General features: G+C 44.7%; 1 protein-coding gene and 1 long non-coding RNA gene across 3 annotated transcripts in view; one reads left to right on the plus strand and one right to left on the minus strand.

The window, feature by feature from the left end:
• The window catches only part of MAML3 (mastermind like transcriptional coactivator 3), a 248,735-nt gene extending 233,903 nt beyond the window's left edge, over positions 1–14,832 (minus strand). The window contains exon 1 of one of the 2 annotated variants that reach the window (XM_030450806.1): positions 13,544–14,832. In XM_030450806.1, coding sequence (XP_030306666.1) covers positions 13,544–13,993 — 450 coding nt within the window. In that variant the 5' untranslated portion in view covers positions 13,994–14,832. The remainder of the gene's footprint in view (positions 1–13,543) is intronic. The other variant, XM_008490294.2, reaches the window with a different exon arrangement.
• A 231-nt stretch (positions 14,833–15,063) lies between these two features.
• Positions 15,064–15,932, plus strand: LOC115598346. The gene is made up of 2 exons (XR_003987588.1): positions 15,064–15,185; positions 15,713–15,932. It is a non-coding gene; the product is annotated as an uncharacterized LOC115598346 (long non-coding RNA).
• The last annotated feature ends 3,092 nt before the right edge of the window (positions 15,933–19,024 follow it).

Genomic DNA, 19,024 nt, shown 5'->3' on the forward strand with positions numbered 1-19,024 from the left:
CTCAGGAATACAATTCCTCAGCATCTCCCTCTATATCCATCAGAAAATAGGAATAGAGACAACCACTAAACCACTGTATCTAAAATACTCTCCCCTTGTTCCAGTGCTTTGAGAAATACACATTGGTTTTTCCCTGACAGAGCTATCAGGTTTGTAAACTGCTTTATATTAGCAGAAAACGTTTAGGGAGAAGAGGGTAAAAAGTATTGAACTGTAGCTTGCTTTAGTAAAAACTACTCCATCATGAGAAAAACCCACACCATTAATCACTTCAGAAATGTGCAAATTGGATTTGGACATAAAGGACTTAAAATACAAGTATGTGTCCATTACTGATGTGTAAGAGGCCACTTGGGCATGGTCTGTCGTGGGCTTGCAAGGAATATGCAACAGGTAACTGGGAAAAGCAACCCTCCTGGCTAGAGGTTTGCATTTGCTGAATGACTGTAAAATAAATTCATTATCTGTGGCACTGAAAAAAGCTTAGGATTCCATAAACCAGAACAAAAAATGAAAAGAACACATCACCACCTCAGAGAATCAGACGGCACAGCACACTGTCATGCTTTGAAGGAGGCAAAAAGCAGGAAAAGCAAGAAAACCCAACTCCAAACCAACTGATTTACAGCCGGCCATGAGTATGGCCCTGATTAAAGCCCCAGCATCAAGCTAGCAAAGTCCAGTTCATTACAAGGACCTGGTTAATGAGCTCTGGTTAATGAGCTGTGCCAGTGCTTGGCCAGGTCTGAGTAGAGGGAGCAGGGGAGCAAAGTTCTGTGCTGCAGCTCAGTTCAACAAGTCCAACACCCTCTTATCTATCTGTGTCCCTCTGCTCCAGCTGATTGCTGTCTGCTTTGCTCCCCTCCAGTGTGAATTCCAGTCCTGATCCACATTTTCTCCCTGTCCACTTCCCCAGGTCTCTCCATTTCTGCTGCAGCCCCTTCTTGGTTGGTTTTCCTCCCAAACTGGCAGGAGCTGAAGGCAAACTTGCTCATCCACCTTTCTTGAGATGAATGGGATACAATCCTTGGAAGCTGGAAGCAGACACAGGGGGAAAGACCCTACCATGATCCTGCTGGTGTAGGTGGGAACAGACTCTGGTCCCATTTAGTCTGTCAGGACTCCAAGAGGAAGGAGAACCTCCAGCATGTGTGAACAAGCAAGTACTGAGCATAATGATAGTTTTTTTATTTTTTCCACTCCACACACGATGAAGAAGCCGACCTCCCCCTGCTCACTGTTCCCTCTGGGACCACAAGGCTTAATTTTGATGTACCACAGTTTCTCATTGTAATGGTTTCAAGAACTTGCTCAAAGAGCAGAGGAAACAGTGTGTTTTTTTCCCCTTAATCTGATTTTCAAATTAAACAAGTCAACCACCTGAGGCAAGCTTCTCCCCAGGTTTCCAACTAAGAAAAAAGATCTTTGAAAATATAAGCAAACTGGAAAAAAAAAAAAAAAAAGCTTGTTTTATTTTTAAAAATATTACAAGGCAGCCTTAGCATGACCTACATTTGAGTGCAATGATCACAACACACAACCTGAGAGAGGTGTCCAGGTAGTTAATTACAAACCCCTGTGATAAACTGCAATAACACAGACATTTGATTTTCTCACCTGCACTCAGGCTACCAATCCATCTCCACTAGGACAGCTGGAGAGACAACTCTAATTGGCATTCTATCCTTTTCAGCAGAAACAGGAAAACCATCCAGAAGCATTGCAAAAAAACCCCAAGAAACAAACCAACAATTTATCCCAACCAAGGGCAAAAGCAAGACAAAAACCCTGCCCAAAGGGAATTCTTGGAAAAATTCTGTCAATATGCATTATAAAATCAGTACTACCTGTATCCTGTCTAGTGAAAAAAACCAATATTATTGTGCCAACACAAGTTTATACAACCATAAGCATTTAAGCATTTAGTTTCCTCCCTTCACAACAGGAAAGACATTTGATACCCAGCTTAAAACACATAAGAACTGTAGATTTGTAAAAAATGCACACTGAATAATATAAAATATTTTGAGTTTACTTATGCTACATTGCCCTACAGAGCCCTGTGTATATGATTTAAATTTATTTTTCCCCCATATTGGCCTCAGTTATCTTCCTACATTTACAAAAGTCTAAGTTTGCAGATTAAGAGCTCAGAAAACCTTAAAAAAATACACCAAAAACCAAAAAAAACCCAAAAACCACCAAACAAAAAAACCCAAAAAAACCCCAGTAAACACACAACAAAAAAAAGGGGGACATGTATTAAAAAAGGGGGGTTTGGGGGTGGGAAAAGGTGATTTACTTTGGTTAAATATTGTTAAATATTCCACTGTTAGTTGAGATAACCAGCACAATTTGAATTTGCTCCTGGCATTACCTTTGTGGTCAGTGCTGGCTGGTCCAGATCTGTTCTGACAAACTCTTGATGTGATTTTACAACGTGTGTTCACTGTCCCATAAGTCACAGATTTGGGAAGTAAATAATTCTGAAATCAGAAATAATGTCTTCAAGGAAGCACTCCTGAAACTTGATGTTTGGAACACGTTGTTTTATAGATCCCAATATTGCTAATAATGTTCTTTATCTATTGCACTAACAAGATTCTAACAAGTGAGCTCATTGTGAAATTAAAAAAAAAAAAAGAATGGAGAAAGGAGGAAAACCAAACCAACCCCAAATAAATAAATACAGCCCCATTGAACATCCTCTAACTAACCAAGTTAAAAACTAATTAAATCACCTCCACCAATCAGCATTCAAAGAACAATTTCATGAAAAATCCAGTCAGGAAATTGTAATATACGTAATCTTTACTAATTCTCATCTTACTAATTACAAAGCAAAGTTGGAAGAAGTTGCTCCATCTGTGACTTTTTTCCACAACTCCTTGACTAAGACAGGCTGAGGGAGTTTTGATTGCTCATCCTAGAGAAAAGACAACTCCAGGGAGCCCCCAGTGAGGCTTTCCAGGACCTGAAGAGGCTACAAGAAAGCTTGGGAGGGACCTTTCCAAGAGTATGTGGCAATAGGACATTCTATGATTCTGTAATAAAAAGCTATCATCATATTAACCCAGAGCTGGATTGAGAATAAAGAAAAATAAAAATACATGCAAGTGTCTTTACCATGGACACAATCAGCACACCTCAAGGCCCACACCTAAGTCAAGGGATCACATTATGCAGACATTGATACCTTTTACATGGGCTTTTCCATAATTATTCTACCTACTTTATTATTCTACATGAAAATAAAACAAGCGTAAATATATCTGAGGAGCCTGATTAAAAAAATGTAATTACTATACTGTAATTTTCAAGCAAAATCATGCTTTTCCTTGTTAAAACATTAAAAAGATCTAGCTGTTTTCAGAAGGAAACCAGGGAAGAAAACTGGTCTGACTACAAGCCCATTTTCCTCCTCCCAGGAGGGGCAGTGCTCAGGTCACCCACTTGGCACAAGCCCACACTGTGACCAGCATGGCATCATCTTGGGACTAGACTGGGGTGAAAAGATCTTTTTTTTCTCAGCCTTCTTTACACTTTGGATCACCACCTCATCATTACAAATAATGATGCTAATACTGTAAAAAATACCTCAAAAAACACTCTCTCTGGCCACATGAGCTACAACCTGGAGGCTGTCAATGGGGGGGCTGAGCAGGGAACCTGGCAGGGGACAAGGGCACGGGGGACAAAGGCACAGGGGACAAAGCAAAGCTTACCTCCCAGCTTTGCTGCCATGGGACCTCCTGCCTGCCTCCCCTCTGTTCCCTCTTCTTCAGTCCTGTGCCATGCAGATTCACCTTCCACCAAAAAATAAACACCATTTTTCTCCTAGATAGGTAATTTTCCTTTTAGCTTAGTACCTGGTCTCACCAGCACAGGACTGGAGCACAGAGGGAAGAGGAGGAGAGCACCCCTTTTAATGGCACCAAATTGCTATATTTGCTTCAGCTGCCTCCTCTACCTAACCCTAAGGCAGAAACAGGTGAAAAAAGCATAAAAAGATGAACTAGCCAGGTTTTCCACAGATGTTTTCAGTCCCTGCATAATGAAGCTCTTGGACTGTATGCAGGATGCAGACATTTCGTTGCGTTAAACTACTTGAAAAACATGTAAACCCAATGGGTTCCTAGCAGCTTCTTTTTTTGTTAGCTTCTTTCTCAGTTAAACCCTGAATTCTTAGTAATTATGAATACAAATTCATTAGCATATTACAAGTCTTAATTCTACATAAAGTAAATTCACACAAACAGCTTGGCCTGATCCACTCTCTTCTTCATGTTCCAGTAAAAAGAGAGTAAGAGACAAGTTTGCCATTCCTGAGGAATCACTTTGCCAAGAAATTAGGTATTTTGACACAAAATGAAAACCATACAGTAATGTCTTTCTTTTAATTCCAATATCCATAGCAACTATAACCAAAGATGGTCCATACCAACTTCCCAGAGAACCTCTCTGGCTGTAGCAAGACTGACACACACATTAGCACAGTAATAGGTGAGGGAGAGGTGAAGCTTTTAGCACCACTGGTCAAGATCAATTTTGGTTTTGCTGCTCTACATGCACAGATCTCCATCATCCCTACCCACTGCTGGCATTTTCTACCACAAAAACATTCCTGAGAAGGGCAGCAAACCATAGTGTGAACACAGTGTTTCTTGGTTTGTTGTAAATTAAATGGAGGAGAAAAAAATAAGTTTTTTTCTTGCTGTTTTACATGATGTAGAACACATCTTACAAAACGATAACCCCAATCACAGATATAACCCAAATAAACCAGAAAAAAATGCAAGCCCAAATTCTCTGAAACCTATTTCCAAACTGCAGCAATCCAGCATTTAAATGATCCTTCAGCCTACAAACTAGTTAGCAAAAACTACTTGCCATTGAATTAGGGAAACAAGATAGCACTGCAACCTCACCATGGTATCTCCACTTTTCCTGGAATGCAAAGCCTGCAAGCTCAGCCCAGAAATGTGCTGTCATAGAAGGACCTACAGATTCTTCTGAACCATAACTTCATATCCAGCCATGAACATTTCAGCCAGTTTGGAGCCCAAAGTTGTGGCCACTTCAGTTTCAGTCTCCTATGTGAGTCCACTGAAGTCTTCAAAGCTATGTTACCTGCTTCAATGACAACTAAAAATACATAGAATGAGTAGATACACTGCTTGCCAAAAATGTAATTAAAAATGGGTTATTTAATGGCAGTAGCATTTCCCCCTGTGCTGCCACAGTCATGCACTGGAATGCAATCCCAGAAAGCAAAACAACAGCCACCAGCTTCAGAGGCAAACATTAACAGCAGTAAAAATCCCAGCTGAAATGTAACATTTAGCAGGCTGAAGGCAACTACTGCCAGCTAAGGCAGGCAGGTTTTAAAGTCATTTTCTCAGATGCTAAAGAGTCTGTAACCACAAAACTCTGCATAAACAGAAGTGGTAGGAAATGCTACAATTTCTCTATTGGCTAAGAGCTGGTCTGTTCTCCTTAATGTAAGGAAATACCTTTAATGATTAAAAAACTCCAGTGTTTTCCAGAACTCTTTCATTGTCTCGTCTGCCATAACCACCTCCCTTCTTCCTTTAGATTAAACACAAGGAAGAAGTACCAAAACATCACAGTGGAGTAGATATGAGCTAAAGGAAAGAGGCTGAAAATATACAAAACAGGAGCATATCAGTGGGTCTGAAACTTACTGGATTAGTTACATCCCCTTTCACCATCCAAACTGAGCACTGGTCATAAATCCTTTTGCTTTGTACTGCAGTCCAGTATAAAAACAAGGGTATAGACATGTACTGGTATATATAACACACATACACAGGCTTCTTGTTGTCACCCAGGGTCAGAGCAAGGTTAGGGACCCATTCTCTGCTCTTTATGTAGGTACACAATTTCTAAGGACCTTCTGAACAGGCCTGATGCTTTCACAAGCAGCATAAAGACAAGGCAGAAAAGCTACACCCTCACTGCAGCACTTAACAGATGTTCCTCTGAATCTAAAGACCAAAGGAAAATGAAGCTGAATTGTTTTATTAAACCTGCAATGCTCCTGTCTGGCATGCAGTTACAGCAATGTAATCAGTTCAAATGCAGCTCCACCAACCTTCAACCATCAAGAGCTGAGAACCACATGGAACACTGTAAGCCCCTATTCAAAAACCTTACAGAAAGTGGCCTTGATGAAAAACAAGCCTAAAGAAAAAAAATCCTTGAGCTGTTGGTCTTTCTGTTTAGTAGCTTAATTACTCTGAAAGTCATAAAATCAAACCTCTTTTCTAATCCGTGCCTTTGTGCAGAGCTGACAGCAAGCAAACAGCAGCAGATCACCCACACTACCCCCAGCACTGCAGCATCAGCCTTAGCACTTGCACAAATGTACACAAAATGCCAATTTCTTATGGGCAGACCCACTTCTCTAAGGTCAACCAAACATTAAAGTATTCTTATCTCCTCGCCAGTTTTAACTGTTTGTGGTGGCAAACAAAAATCAATATGAAAGAGGGAAGCCTGGAAAGAAGGCAGCTCAAGACCTTCCTGTAAGCACATCAGCAGCTGCTATCTTATTACCTAGTGCAAGTTTAAAAAGACATTTTCTTTTAAACTGGGTTTCAAATATTCAAAAAGCAAACTGAAGCAGTCTAGGATGACTTCTGAGCTACAAATATTGTGAAACTGAAGTGTGTGAGGGGGAAGCAAAAGAGTAATCAAAGTTATATGGTTTTGTGATTCACCATCTTAGACAAACAAGCAAAATAAATACGTCCCATCCATCTTCCACTAAGACTCCCAAATTCCCACTGAACATACAAATACGTTGCATATCTGAACAGCTTGTGAGATCCCAGCCTGGCAAAGTGATTACAGGCTCATAACTTCAGCTGAAGACTGTACCTCTCAGTTCAGTTCACAAAAAATACACTTGAAGAATTCCAGTCAACAGTTCCTGGCTGTCAGACCTGTCCTTAAACCTCTGCTAATCCAAGCCCACCTCTCACATGAATTATACATATTGTGGTAATATGCAACCAAATGTCATACAAATACAAGTGCTTAAGTGAAAAATGAACTCTGAAGCTTTTCCTACTTACAGCCTTTCCCATTCCAGTGTCTGTGTGCAGGAGGAGAACCAGGAGCACTGACACCAGGTGTTCTTTAGCTCAGGTAAAATGTATGCCACCAGGTGAGCATGGTTTAACTAATAGGTTCCAGATGTTTCCCCTGGGATAAGGGTGAAGTTTCACAAGAGGATTCAGGTGGTGTAAGATGCTGCTTGCTGCTCACGGGAAGGCCAGTCAAGCAAATCATGGATCTGATCCAACTGCAAACTAACCCAGAAGAAAAGAAAGGGATGTGTCTGGCCTCCCTGCCTGCTCCGGGAAGCAGATGAGTGAAGGGACATGACCAAGGGCAACCATCAGCAAAGAGACAGCAAAAAAAAAATAGAGCCACTGTCAAGAGCGTGAAAGACAGGATTTCCTCACTGGCAGCAGCTCAGCTTTACACCAGCTTAAGCCACTCATGAGACCTTAAGCTTTAGGTCAAGCTACTGGAAATTTAGGTTAGCCTAAATGCAACCAATGGTCACAACACAATTTCATATTAATATTTGTTTTTGCATTAGCAGAATGAGCTTTGGACACATTCCAGACAAAGTTGTTCTTCCTGAACTTGACGATGCCTACAACTTCAACAGGTTCTCTTTGGTGAAGCTGAAGCTTAGATTGCACTGTGACTGGCTACCATATATAAAAATACACCCTGCCCTGCCCCACCTATGGCTTATAATAACCCAATCCACTATCTTTTAAAGGGACACACTTTCTATCAGAGAACAGAAAGGTCATTAGAGGCTTGCAGTGCTTAAAGGGAAGGGTTTCTCCATTCCTTTGTTTGCCAAGCTGAAACCTATTGTGCTGAGGAGCTGCAAAAAGAGGTCAACACACAAACTCCTTGTCCTAAAGGACAGGAATCACACCAGAGCATCAAGTCTGAGTTGGTATGAAAAGGAGAAGAGAAATGGGAGAGGCTGTGGAATAAGAAAGACAGAGAGATCCACCCTTAGAGAAGAGCAAACTAAAAAGGGTTATAGGATGACTCCTTCTATAATGCATATGAAAGAGAAGCAGCATTGTTGGCCTGGGATTTAATTCTGATATCATCCCAGTTGTGCATTTACTACTGACTTTACCCCAGTGTGAGCAAGATCAGACACAGCTTATTAACTGAAGAGATGCTTAATCCTACTTAGTCATCAGGCATGAGTAAGGGCTGCAGTATTTGACCTCTTGTCTAAAAGAAAAAGAAACATCTGAAAAATTATCTTTTTCATTCTTGCAATGCTGGAAAAACAGACATTTCCTGCAGTGTAGCTAATTAACTCCTGAGCAAAGGAAGTTAAACAGCAATATTACACAAGAACACAGAAATGCACACAGGTTTATGAACACAGAGACTGCTACACATGAAATACAGCAGGTGTAAGTTTTAAAATAAACCCTCACAAGACCCACAGCACACAATTTCATTAATTACATTATCCATGAATCAGTGATGCAAATTAAGAACTTAGACTTTTCACTTAAGATACCTCTTTCAACAAAAAGGAAGGACTGGAGGGGGTGAGGAGGGGAACTACTTTTCTGTGGTGGACTATCTGCCAACAAGGAAGAGCTATAACCAGATTTCTATAATCCTGAGCATCTCGTTCTGTCCCTACTACAAAGCAAGCTGAAAGGATCACCCTGCCCATCTCCCTTCCCTCAGGTAGAAGGGAAATGTGATCATTAACTTCCATGAGGCAGTTCATTAGCCCAGAAGGGGTAAAAAACAGTATTGGAAAATACCACATGTGCCAGCCCCATCTTCTCTAACCTGAAAGTAATTCTGAATTGGCTTTGGCTGGGGAATAGACAAGATGATCTGAGGGGTCATATGATTTCTGTGATCTAAATAAAATTCCATATTTATGGTGTTTAAAACTCTTCATGACTGGTTTTAGGGTTGGAATGGGTCAGCATCAAGCCCATCATACTGCTAAATGAGAACAGACTCATCTTTTAAAATAGGAAAAAGCAGCTCCAGCTCCTCTATACTTTGGAGTAGAGCTAAGATGTAAATAAATGTGCATTACAGGGTCACTATGGTAATTATAAACTTCAGAGTTTCACTGAACAAAAATAATGACAAAAGATGCACAGTAAGATGTTGTTAGTGATCACTAACACAATAAGGGTTGTTAGTGATCAGAAACAGAAGTGATAGGACTTACAGTATGCATTCTGTATTTACTTCTTTATTATATACTTGGTGATCTATTATGTATTAAATACACACACAATATCTTTGAACCACAGACAAAAACATGGATGAAGAGCCATAAAAGTTTTACGTTTATCTTGCTTCCCTTAAAAGAGGAAACAAGAAGGCAGATTAGCTCACAAAGAACTAAAGAACTGAAATAATGTGTTGATATTTCCTGGAACCAGCCCGAAGATGAGCAGCAGAATTTTGGACACACTGCAAATTTTCCCAGTACTTCCTTTGAAAACCAAGCTGGTACAGCACTCTAACAGTCCAGCTCAAAGGCAAGGAAAACAATTTTGGCTTTCGCCAGCTTCAGCAGGGAGGGGGGAAGAAAAACAGGTCCTCCCAGACATGTATAAACTATTTTAATTTTCGTGCATGTCCCAATCAATGTCTGTATGGGAGCAAACTGGTGCTGAAACTCACTGCTCTCCTCAAGTCCAGTTATAAATCCAGAGATTTCAAAACTCAGATAGTGAAAACTTGGGCTGTACCAAGACATAAATTCAGAGTGGGTCAGCAAATCACAAAATACAGCCAAACCTTGAAAAAGAAAAAGAGAAAAGAGAGAAAAGAGAGAAAAGAGAGAAAAGAGAGAAAGAGAGAAAAGAGAGAAAAGAGAGAAAGAGAGAAAGAGAGAAAGAGAGAAAGAGAGAAAGAGAGAAAGAGAGAAAGAGAGAAAGAGAGAGAGAAAGAGAGAAAGAGAGAAAGAGAGAAAGAGAGAGAGAGAGAGAGAGAGAAAGAGAGAAAGAGAGAAAGAGAGAAAGAGAGAAAGAGAGAAAGAGAGAAAGAGAGAAAGAGAGAAAGAGAGAAAGAGAGAAAGAGAGAAAGAGAGAAAGAGAGAAAGAGAGAAAGAAAGAGAGAAAGAGAGAAAGAAAGAAAGAAAGAAAGAAGAAAGAAAGAAAGAAAGAAAGAAAGAAAGAAAGAAAGAAAGAAAGAAAGAAAGAAAGAAAGAAAGAAAGAAAGAAAGAAAGAAAGAAAGAAAGAAAAAGAAAGAAAGAGAAAAAAAGGGCTCCCACTGATAACTCTTTGTCAGCTGATAGAAAGTCTAACACAGTGGAAACTGCATAATCCCTTCTATGAACTCGGGGTGTAAACTGTGGGAGCAGCAACAAGAGGCACGGTACAGGCTGGGGAGTTGCTACTCCTTTAAATGAAGAAAATCCGAGTGCACATCTTTAATTGGTAATGATAATTTAAAGACATTTTTTACCCAGCTTGCTGAAGGGCACCTCTCAGCATCACCTTCCAGGAAGGGCTGTTGGGCAGCTGCTGCCCTGATCTAGAATGCATCTCCTAAACCTTTCCTTTGGTTTGCTCTGATAAAAAAGAGTTAGAAAGAGTGTTTCTTGCTATCCTCACTGTGTTTGTTGTCATTTAATTCTGACTGCTTTATTTCCAGATTGTGCAGTTTAATAATCTGAGGGAAGACTTTGGTAAGGATTTTGTGTGAAGAGTAAAGCAGTAGCATAGCCATATCACTGTTACACTGTAAAACTCTCAGCAGTTCACCTGAGAATAAAGAGGAAACCCCAAAAAACGTAATTTAGTGTTTTCTCACATCAAAATAACAGTTGAAAACAAAGCTGAACTGGTCTGGCAAATAAAAATCACAATTCACATAATCAGTGAAAACTTACCAAACCATCATGAATGCTACAAATTATCAAGTTTGGGGTTTGTTTTTGTTTCCTTGTGGGGTTTTTTTAAGCATAACTGTCTCAAAGAAAACTCTTTTCAGTTGTTTTAAAATGGGTAATTTCTCAGGTTTTTACTATTTCTTTCAGGTACCCATGGATGTTCATTAATGCTCTTAGACATGAGACAGAAACTCTGCAAGTGAAACAAGGCAGAGAAGTTTCTAAATGTTTTGGCAACATTTGGGTACAAATTCTTAAAGAAGAAAAATATTGTCCATAGGAACAGATGATGATTTTTAAGGTTCTTTCAAAACTAAACTATTCTATGGGGATATTTTTTTTAATGAAGTATTAGGGTTTCTCTTTTTAAGATGAAAAGCCTATTTATAAAGATCGTAGCACAAAAATTCAGTACTGGTGAATTTCTTAGCAAACTGCCCTTTAATTAGGTTACTCTTAGCTCTTCAAGACGCAACTGTAACAAACTGGGACTTGTTAAGATCTGTAACTGCATTTCCTCCTTTTGTTACTTTGTTCCCACAACTTTGACATTGTAGCTTTGTGTATCTGTCCTTAGATCTTTAGGGAAGGCCCCCAGATGAGCTACCGAACTAAAAACCTTGGGGTTTGATGCTTTAACGAGGGGGTTGAGAAGGAAAGGGAAGGGCATCCCCCCACCAGCAAGGGCCTAGCAGCCCAGGAGCTGCTCCGGAGCTGGATGTGGACACAGCGCTTCCCTGGAAGGAGTAATCCTGAGCTCTCCTAAGCCTCCTGCTCCTTCCCGTGCAAAAGGGATTTGAGGACAGTTTGCCTGACGACAGATAAGTGACTGCTCACGGACTTTGAGCCAAGGCAAAGCCCCTCGGTACGGGAGTTCCGCGTTCAGTGCGGATTTAAAACCCTCGGCGCGGATAAGCCCGAGAAGGAAGAGAAGAAACGCGGCGGTGCCGTGGTTGGTAACGTCAGGAAAGCAACGAGACGTCAGGGAGGTTTTTCTGCTTCCTGTTTGCGAACCAACACGCAGAGAGAGACACATCCCCGGTGCTTTGTGTGCCTCTCCCCGCCGCCGCGGCAGCCATCCCGCACCCCCACCTCCGGTCCCGCCGCACCATGGGCCGGGGCTGCGATCCGCGCCGCCCGGGAGGAGGCCGTCGGGGCGGGAGGTGAGGGAGAGGGGGGTGGGGGCTAAGCTTTTGTTTGCTGCTGGAAAAGCCATCCCCAGCTCCCGGCCGTCAGTGAGGAAGCGAGGCCGGGGAGCAGACAGCGCCGGGGAGGAGGAAGGGGGGGCAAGGGGGAGGCTGCGACCAGGGGAGGACCGTCTGCCCAAGATAAACATATTGCTCCTTGCTCTCACATGCGGGGAGGGGGAGGAAGCGAGGGGAAGAGACGCCGTCGGGACGGCCTCCTCCCCGCCGCTTTGTCACCGAGACCCCCCTCCAAGGCGGGGGCCAGCGGCAGCTGCCGCCCCGCCAGATCCTCCCGCACCGCCCCTCGCAGCAGGGGAAGGCGAGAGGGAGGGACGTGCGAGGCTTGTAAACCACACGCTGCCATCGCACCTCCCCTCCTTCCCTCTCTTCTTCTCCTCCTCCTCCCCCTCCCCGCCACCCATTGTGCGCCCGGCAGAAGGCGAAGATCCAGCGGCCCCGTGTCCACCCCCGCCCCGGCACAGCCCCGGGCGGGGTGGGGGGGCACGTCAGGACACACACGCGTTTCCCCTTCCGCAGTTGCTCGCTTGCTCCCGACGGCCGGGACACACACACACACCCGAGCTGCTGTCGCTGTCGCCGCCGCCGCCACCCCCCTCCAGAAAGACTGTCGGCCGCGACCCGCTATAAATAAGGCTGCGACAGGACCCAGCTACCTCCGCCCCCCCGCACCTCCTTTTATTATTCATCATCGGTGCAGGCTGGGAGTGGGAAACTCCGCTTCCTACTTGCCGCTACGCTCCTACCGGCTCAGCCCCCGCCCCTTTCTCCCCCCGCTCCGCTCCTCGCTAAGCTCCTTAAAACCCAAGCAAACTTTAGGAAGCGGTTCAGCCAGAGCTGCTGCTGCTGGAGTGGGGAGCCAGACTCCCGCACGCCGGGGTAGCCCAAGCGAGAAACCTGCCCAACTTTTTATTCCCTCCCTCCCCCCCTTCCCCGTCATCTCCCGCCTGCGGAGCCAACTTCCACCTTCCTCCGCGGCGGGATTTCAAACAGCGGCCACCCGAGCCCCCGGCCGCCCCTCGCCCGGGGCAGCCGTCGTCAAACAGGCGCACACACAAAACCCTCCTTCGGCTCTCGACAGCCCACGGCACACGTCTGGCACCGCTCCTTCCCTCTCCCCGGGGCAGTTCTTCCGAAAGTGACGGGAGGAAAAAAGTTTGCTGCTCCCCCGCTCTCCCCCCCCCTCTTTCCTCCTTCCCTCCCCCCTTGCCGTGAAAAGTTGTGAAGCCTTTCGTTCGCCCAGCCTGCCCGCGGCCCTGCCACCGCCAAAGTTGAGCCGGGACCCCGTTCCCCTCCGGAAAACAACGGGGGCGACCTCCAGCTCACCCCGGCGAGAGACTCGAAGCGGACAGCGCAAGCCCCCTCGGCCCGCATCCCACTTACCATGATCAGAGTGTGGTTCCTCTGCTCCGCCGCGGCAGGCTCGGCATCTTGCTGCTGTTTGCTCTGATGCTGCTGCTGCTTGCTGCCGGTGCCCGTTTTCTTGGCCCTCTGCTCCAGGGTCCGCTGGTACAGGCTCACCGTGTCCCTGCGCTCCAGCTCCAGCTGCTCCGCCTGGGCTTGCTGGTACCTGCTCTCGCAGTTGACATGGTGCCGCCGGCAGCCCTCGATGCGCTGCCTCAGCCGCTCCACCACCGTGCTGTGCTTGGGAATGCCGCCGCTGTTGGCGTTATTGTTACCGGGAGCCGCGGCAGGAGGAGGAGGAGGACCGTGGGGAGTGCTGTTAACCCCGATACCGGCACCGCCAGCCCCGCTGAGGCTGCTGTTCAGGTTATTGTTGATGCAGAGACTGCTGCCATTCGCGGCGGCAGCGGGGGCAGCGAAATCCCCCATCCTCTTCCCCGTGCACACTATTTTGGAAGAACTTTTTTATCCTACCCTTCACACACACACAGTCTCCTACGGGGTCCTGATGGGATACTTTTTAGAGAACCGGGAGAGGGGGGGTGGGGAGGGAGGGGGCACCACCATGTATCAGGGAAACAGCGATCCCAAGCAAATGTTTCTCTTTCCCCCCAGCCAATCCCTCTCGAGAAGCTCCAAAACATTAAAAAGAGAGAGGGAGGGGGGGAAGGGAAATAAAGAGCGAAGGTGCTAAAAGGTTATCACCGGCAACACAACCAACAAACACACACACACACACACACAAAAAAGGACAACAAACTAAGCAGCAGCAATTCGGGTAAGCAAACTCCAGGAGATATCAGACCAGTTCCTTTCCTCCTTTTTCTTTTTTATAATCCATTATTTCAAAATAGATTCCATGAGATTTCCGGAGGTTCTGCCAAAAGCCGTCTCTCCCCATGTATAAAGAGAAACACACGCTCCCCTCCACATGCACACACATACACACCCGTTCACACGCACGTTCGCACACGCACATCCAAGCACAGGCACACGCCGGGCACACACGGCACACTCACTCGGACTCCCCGGCATCAAAAGACAGGCAAAACCGCTTTCTTATTGTATTTTCCTTCTAGAAAAAAGTTTTGGTGTTTATGCCGCACCGTGTTCGCAAAGTACTTTGGCTGCTCAGTTGCATTTCAACAGGAACCTAAATAGCAAATCCTCGGGCTGGGGGAAGTAAACACATGAACAATCCGGGCCGAGCTGGGAAGAAAAAAAAAAAAAAAAACAACAAAAAAACAAGGAGGAAAAAAAGAAAAAAAAAAAAAGGGAAAAAAAAAAAAAAAAGTAGAGCTCTGAAGTCTTTGCAAAACGTCGAGCTGATACAGCCTAACGCTTTGCTTTGCTCTGCTTTGCTCTGCTTGCTGCTGCTCCTCCTGCCACCACCATCACAATGATCAAATGCTCTCCTCCTCCACCTCCTCCTCCTCCATGCCAGCGGAGTGATATCAGGACAGGAGCGCTCAGTAAACACCGCAGCAGCGGCGGCGGCGGCTCCGGCTCCTCCAGGCCGTGAGGCAGACCCGGGGACAAGGTGCAAAACCCGGCACGGACGTCGCCCGGCAGGAGCGGACATGGCGCGGGGTCGCCCTCAGCGCTCGCCCACGGCCACTGGGTGCTCGCCGGCGGCGGAGCGGGGCCGGGGTCCGACACCTGCCGCCCCCGAGGCTCCCCGCTGCCTCCCGGGGCCCCGGCAGACGGGGCGGACACCGCACCGGGCCCGGCGGCTGCTGCTGCGCGGTGTGCCCGGAGCTCGGCGCTGCGGCGGGCAGCACCCGGCCCGAGCCCCGGCGCTCCCGGGAAAGGGGGAAGGCGGAGGGACGGGGGACAGCGCCGAGTCCGAGCCCCGGCTCTCCGGAGGTCGGAGGCGGGGGGGGGGGGGAGTGGGTGGGGAGGCCGTGGTGGACGCGGGGCTTCGCGGGACCGCCGAGGGGTGCGGGGAGTGGGGGGCCAGGCTGCACCCCGCGGCGGGGCGGCGGCGTGTGCCGCGTTTCCCTTCTGTGTAAACTGTTGCATAATGAATGCAAACAGAACCCGGAGCCCTGTGCCTCCCAGACACGGGGCTGAACTTTCTATTTTAAACAAGAGAAGAAACATGACACGTTTGGGCAGGGACATTTTTTTTTTTTTTTTCCTTCCTAGCAAACGGTGGTGGGTGCCTCCACAGAGTGCGCGGGTGATTAATGCATCAAGAATAACAGCTCGGGAATCCCGGGTTTTAAAACGTTTTGCAGACAAAGCTGTTGCACGCACAATCTTAACTGGTTGTTAGTTTATAAGTAGCAGTACCTAGACAAACTAGAGCTATCTCAGAGAGACACCCTTGTCCTTTAACATGCAGCTGGAAATAAAATTGGGAACTCATACATGAGTCATGAAATCTGATTTAAACCATCTTAATTTCTGCCACTGCAGATTGGCATAGGCTACAGTTTCTAAGTTACTGACAGCGGTAAAGAGCTGTCTTTGTCTTTAAGTGCTCAGCAATATGATACTTGCTTTTAATTCCATTCCTGTTGCAACAATTCCTGACTAGGTCTAGGTTGGGCTGGAAAATAAGAGTGGGCCAACAGAAATAGTAATTAGTACCTTCCCTGTGCTGGGGGTAGGGAACATGCCTGCCCACCACCACCACCCCTTAAAACTTTTCATTAGTATCAGTTTGAGAACTGAACCGAAGCTACTGACTGTTCTTCATGATCACCGATTTTATCATAAACCAGGGAAAAATCATTGCTCTGCCCAGAAGAGTGAGGGGGAACTGCAAATCTCTCATCATTTACAAAGATCGGTATCTGTTAATGTGGAGCCGGGGGATGTGGAGTTAAACTCTTGAGTTTTCCTCTCCATCTGACTCCACAAGAAGCAGCATTAATTGGTTGTATATAACATATATTAAAAGATTGAAGCTAAGAACTGAGAGAGACAAGAAGGAGGAGGGGGCTTTCTTGGCTGATTTGTTTGTATGTTATTGGTTTTTTTTTTTAATCGATTGATAGTTTTTTGTTTGTTTTTGTTTTTTAATTGAAAAGTGCCATCAGGCCAGAAAGAGGCGGTGGATGAGGTTTAACTTTGCTCAAGACATTTTTGACTACCCCCGCAGTGCCCCCTGCAGCCCGCCTGCCTGAGTGCTGCCTGCCTCAGACATCACCCAGGAGCTCTGCAGCCTCCCTACCCAAGGACAGAAAAGTTTCTCAGGGCCACAGAGCCAGAAATGCAAGTAAAGCAGTGTTGGTTTAAATTTTTTTGCAGGCTGCGTTTTACAGAAGTCGAGTTGTTTTCCAATTACTGGGATAAATAGCATTTTTCAGTCTATATAGAGTCACAAAAAGATACCTTAACTTGCAGAGCATCACTTTGGCAGCAAACAGGGTTAAAGTGCATGCTAGAGTGTTAAAGAATTAAATTCCAGCCTAATAAAAAGCTAGGAATTTTTTCTCTCTCTGCTCCATACCTTTTATTCTGTCAGGCTTCCCGGAGGTGATGATTTGAGTAACAAGTTTTGTAGTCACCAGTGCTTTGTCTGTCTTAGAAGTTTTGCAAACAGACCCATCACCTGTTTGCTGAAAAACAAAACCAAAAACAACACACAAAAAAATCTGAATACACTTTAAAAACAGTTTACTCTGATCAAAAGATTTTTTTTCCCATTGGCTGAGGTTAGAATAAAACTGAGCAAATATATATCCCTCTATTTCCTGACTCACCTTAACAGCAACAGTGGTGATACTTGAATTGTTCCTTAGTACAAACTTTTATAAGATAAAGCACCATCCCCTATATCTAAAAACAGTCAATAGAATCAGTATTTCAGAAAAAATGTCAGTCATGCTATGGCATTCTACAGCTGTCACCCAGTACCTAAGAGCTAACCAAAACTTTTCATCCTACAGGGGAGTTTTCTTTTAAAGCTAAATATTGAATAGCAACTGTAAAATAGAGATATGATTTCAAAGTTAATTTTTGCATCACTTTTATTTTAAGAATAATCAGACAATTACTAGCTTCTGAAAAACTCAGCTTAATATTTAGGGTACTATTGAAATGCAGTTTTTGTGCATTGCAACACTTCTGCTCATTGAGTCTGGGTGAATAAAAACAGGGGGAAAGCCTCAGATTATAGCCTGGACAATGCAAGAAACAGAGATATTTCAGCATTTTTACTGATTATTGTTATTAAAGCAGACGTTCTTCACAACCTTGACCAAACAACTCTATTCCATGTTCAGACACAAGCAGAGACTCTTGCTATGGACACGTGCATTTCCATTTCTGACTTACACACACTCACCTCTTCTCTAGTAGTGTATTTTTCACACACAAATGTGTACAATTGCTCTATATTTATTTTTCCCCCGTGCACATCAGCTTTAGGAAAGTGGCTTCACAACTGGAATTTCAAAAGAATCAAATCTCTCAGAATGAGGGGATGTAAGATGCACTTGCTGATGGCAGCAGTTGAACACTGATGCCTACCAGGATCAGCTGACAGGACACTAATTACTGGTTACAGAAGATGATTGCTTGGTAAAGGATCCATTCAATGAGTTAGGATTTTGAAAAATTATAAAGTGCAGGCCTGATCTGTGAAAAGATATGCAGTATGAAAATACAGCATACGTTCTCAAGATGATTATCATGACAGAGATCTGTTTAATTAGGAAGAGTCTATTTTAGTGCTGAGATAGGAAAGAGCCCAGCTGGGAGAGGAATTTAGAGGAAGACACAGAAACATGACTGTTAAGATGACAGCAAGTGCAGCCTAAGCATGTTCCAATGACAGCTTCTAAAAAAAAATTCATCTCAGCATTTAATCAATAGTGGTTTCAGAACAAGCACAGCCTTACAGATAATCGAGCCAGTCATATTAATGGGAGGAGCTCCCTAAATAGTAAAGAAAAGCAAGATACCGAAACCACTTTCCTTTTGTTAGCTGAGGCAGGGGCTATCCAGGAGAGGTGCAACATTAAAAATATCACCAGGAGGATAAACACGAATCCCACTGTCCAAAAAAACCCCACATTTCAGTTCTGGGTGCTGCTGGTCAGGTTGGAAACTGCAGTGATTGTGGCAGCAAGTTCCAAACCATCTTGGGGCAACAGAGAAACCTTCAGAGTGGCCCCCTGGGTAGAAAACTTTCTGAAAGCTCCTACTATAATTAAATGGTTTGTGTCTAAATGGATGGATGACATGGGGACACAGGCATCTGCAGGAAGGTGAAACTAGAGTCAGCCACAGAGTGTGTCTGCTGAATATAGCTTTGGAAAGCAGTGAACAGACACTTTTTGGGTCTGTGAGAAGCAGCTTTCTAATACAGTGAAAAGGGTTTGGGAAGATTGCTGATGAAGGTTCTCTTGGATTCAGTGCTCTCTTAACTGAGCAAAGCTAAGTGCATGTTGCCTGCTACATCCCTAGTAAAAAAAGATAAATAATGTCATTTGGGGAGTAGTTAAA

The sequence above is a fragment of the Calypte anna genome, chromosome 4B, assembly GCF_003957555.1.
Source record: "Calypte anna isolate BGI_N300 chromosome 4B, bCalAnn1_v1.p, whole genome shotgun sequence".
Taxonomy (NCBI): Eukaryota; Metazoa; Chordata; class Aves; order Apodiformes; family Trochilidae; genus Calypte; species Calypte anna.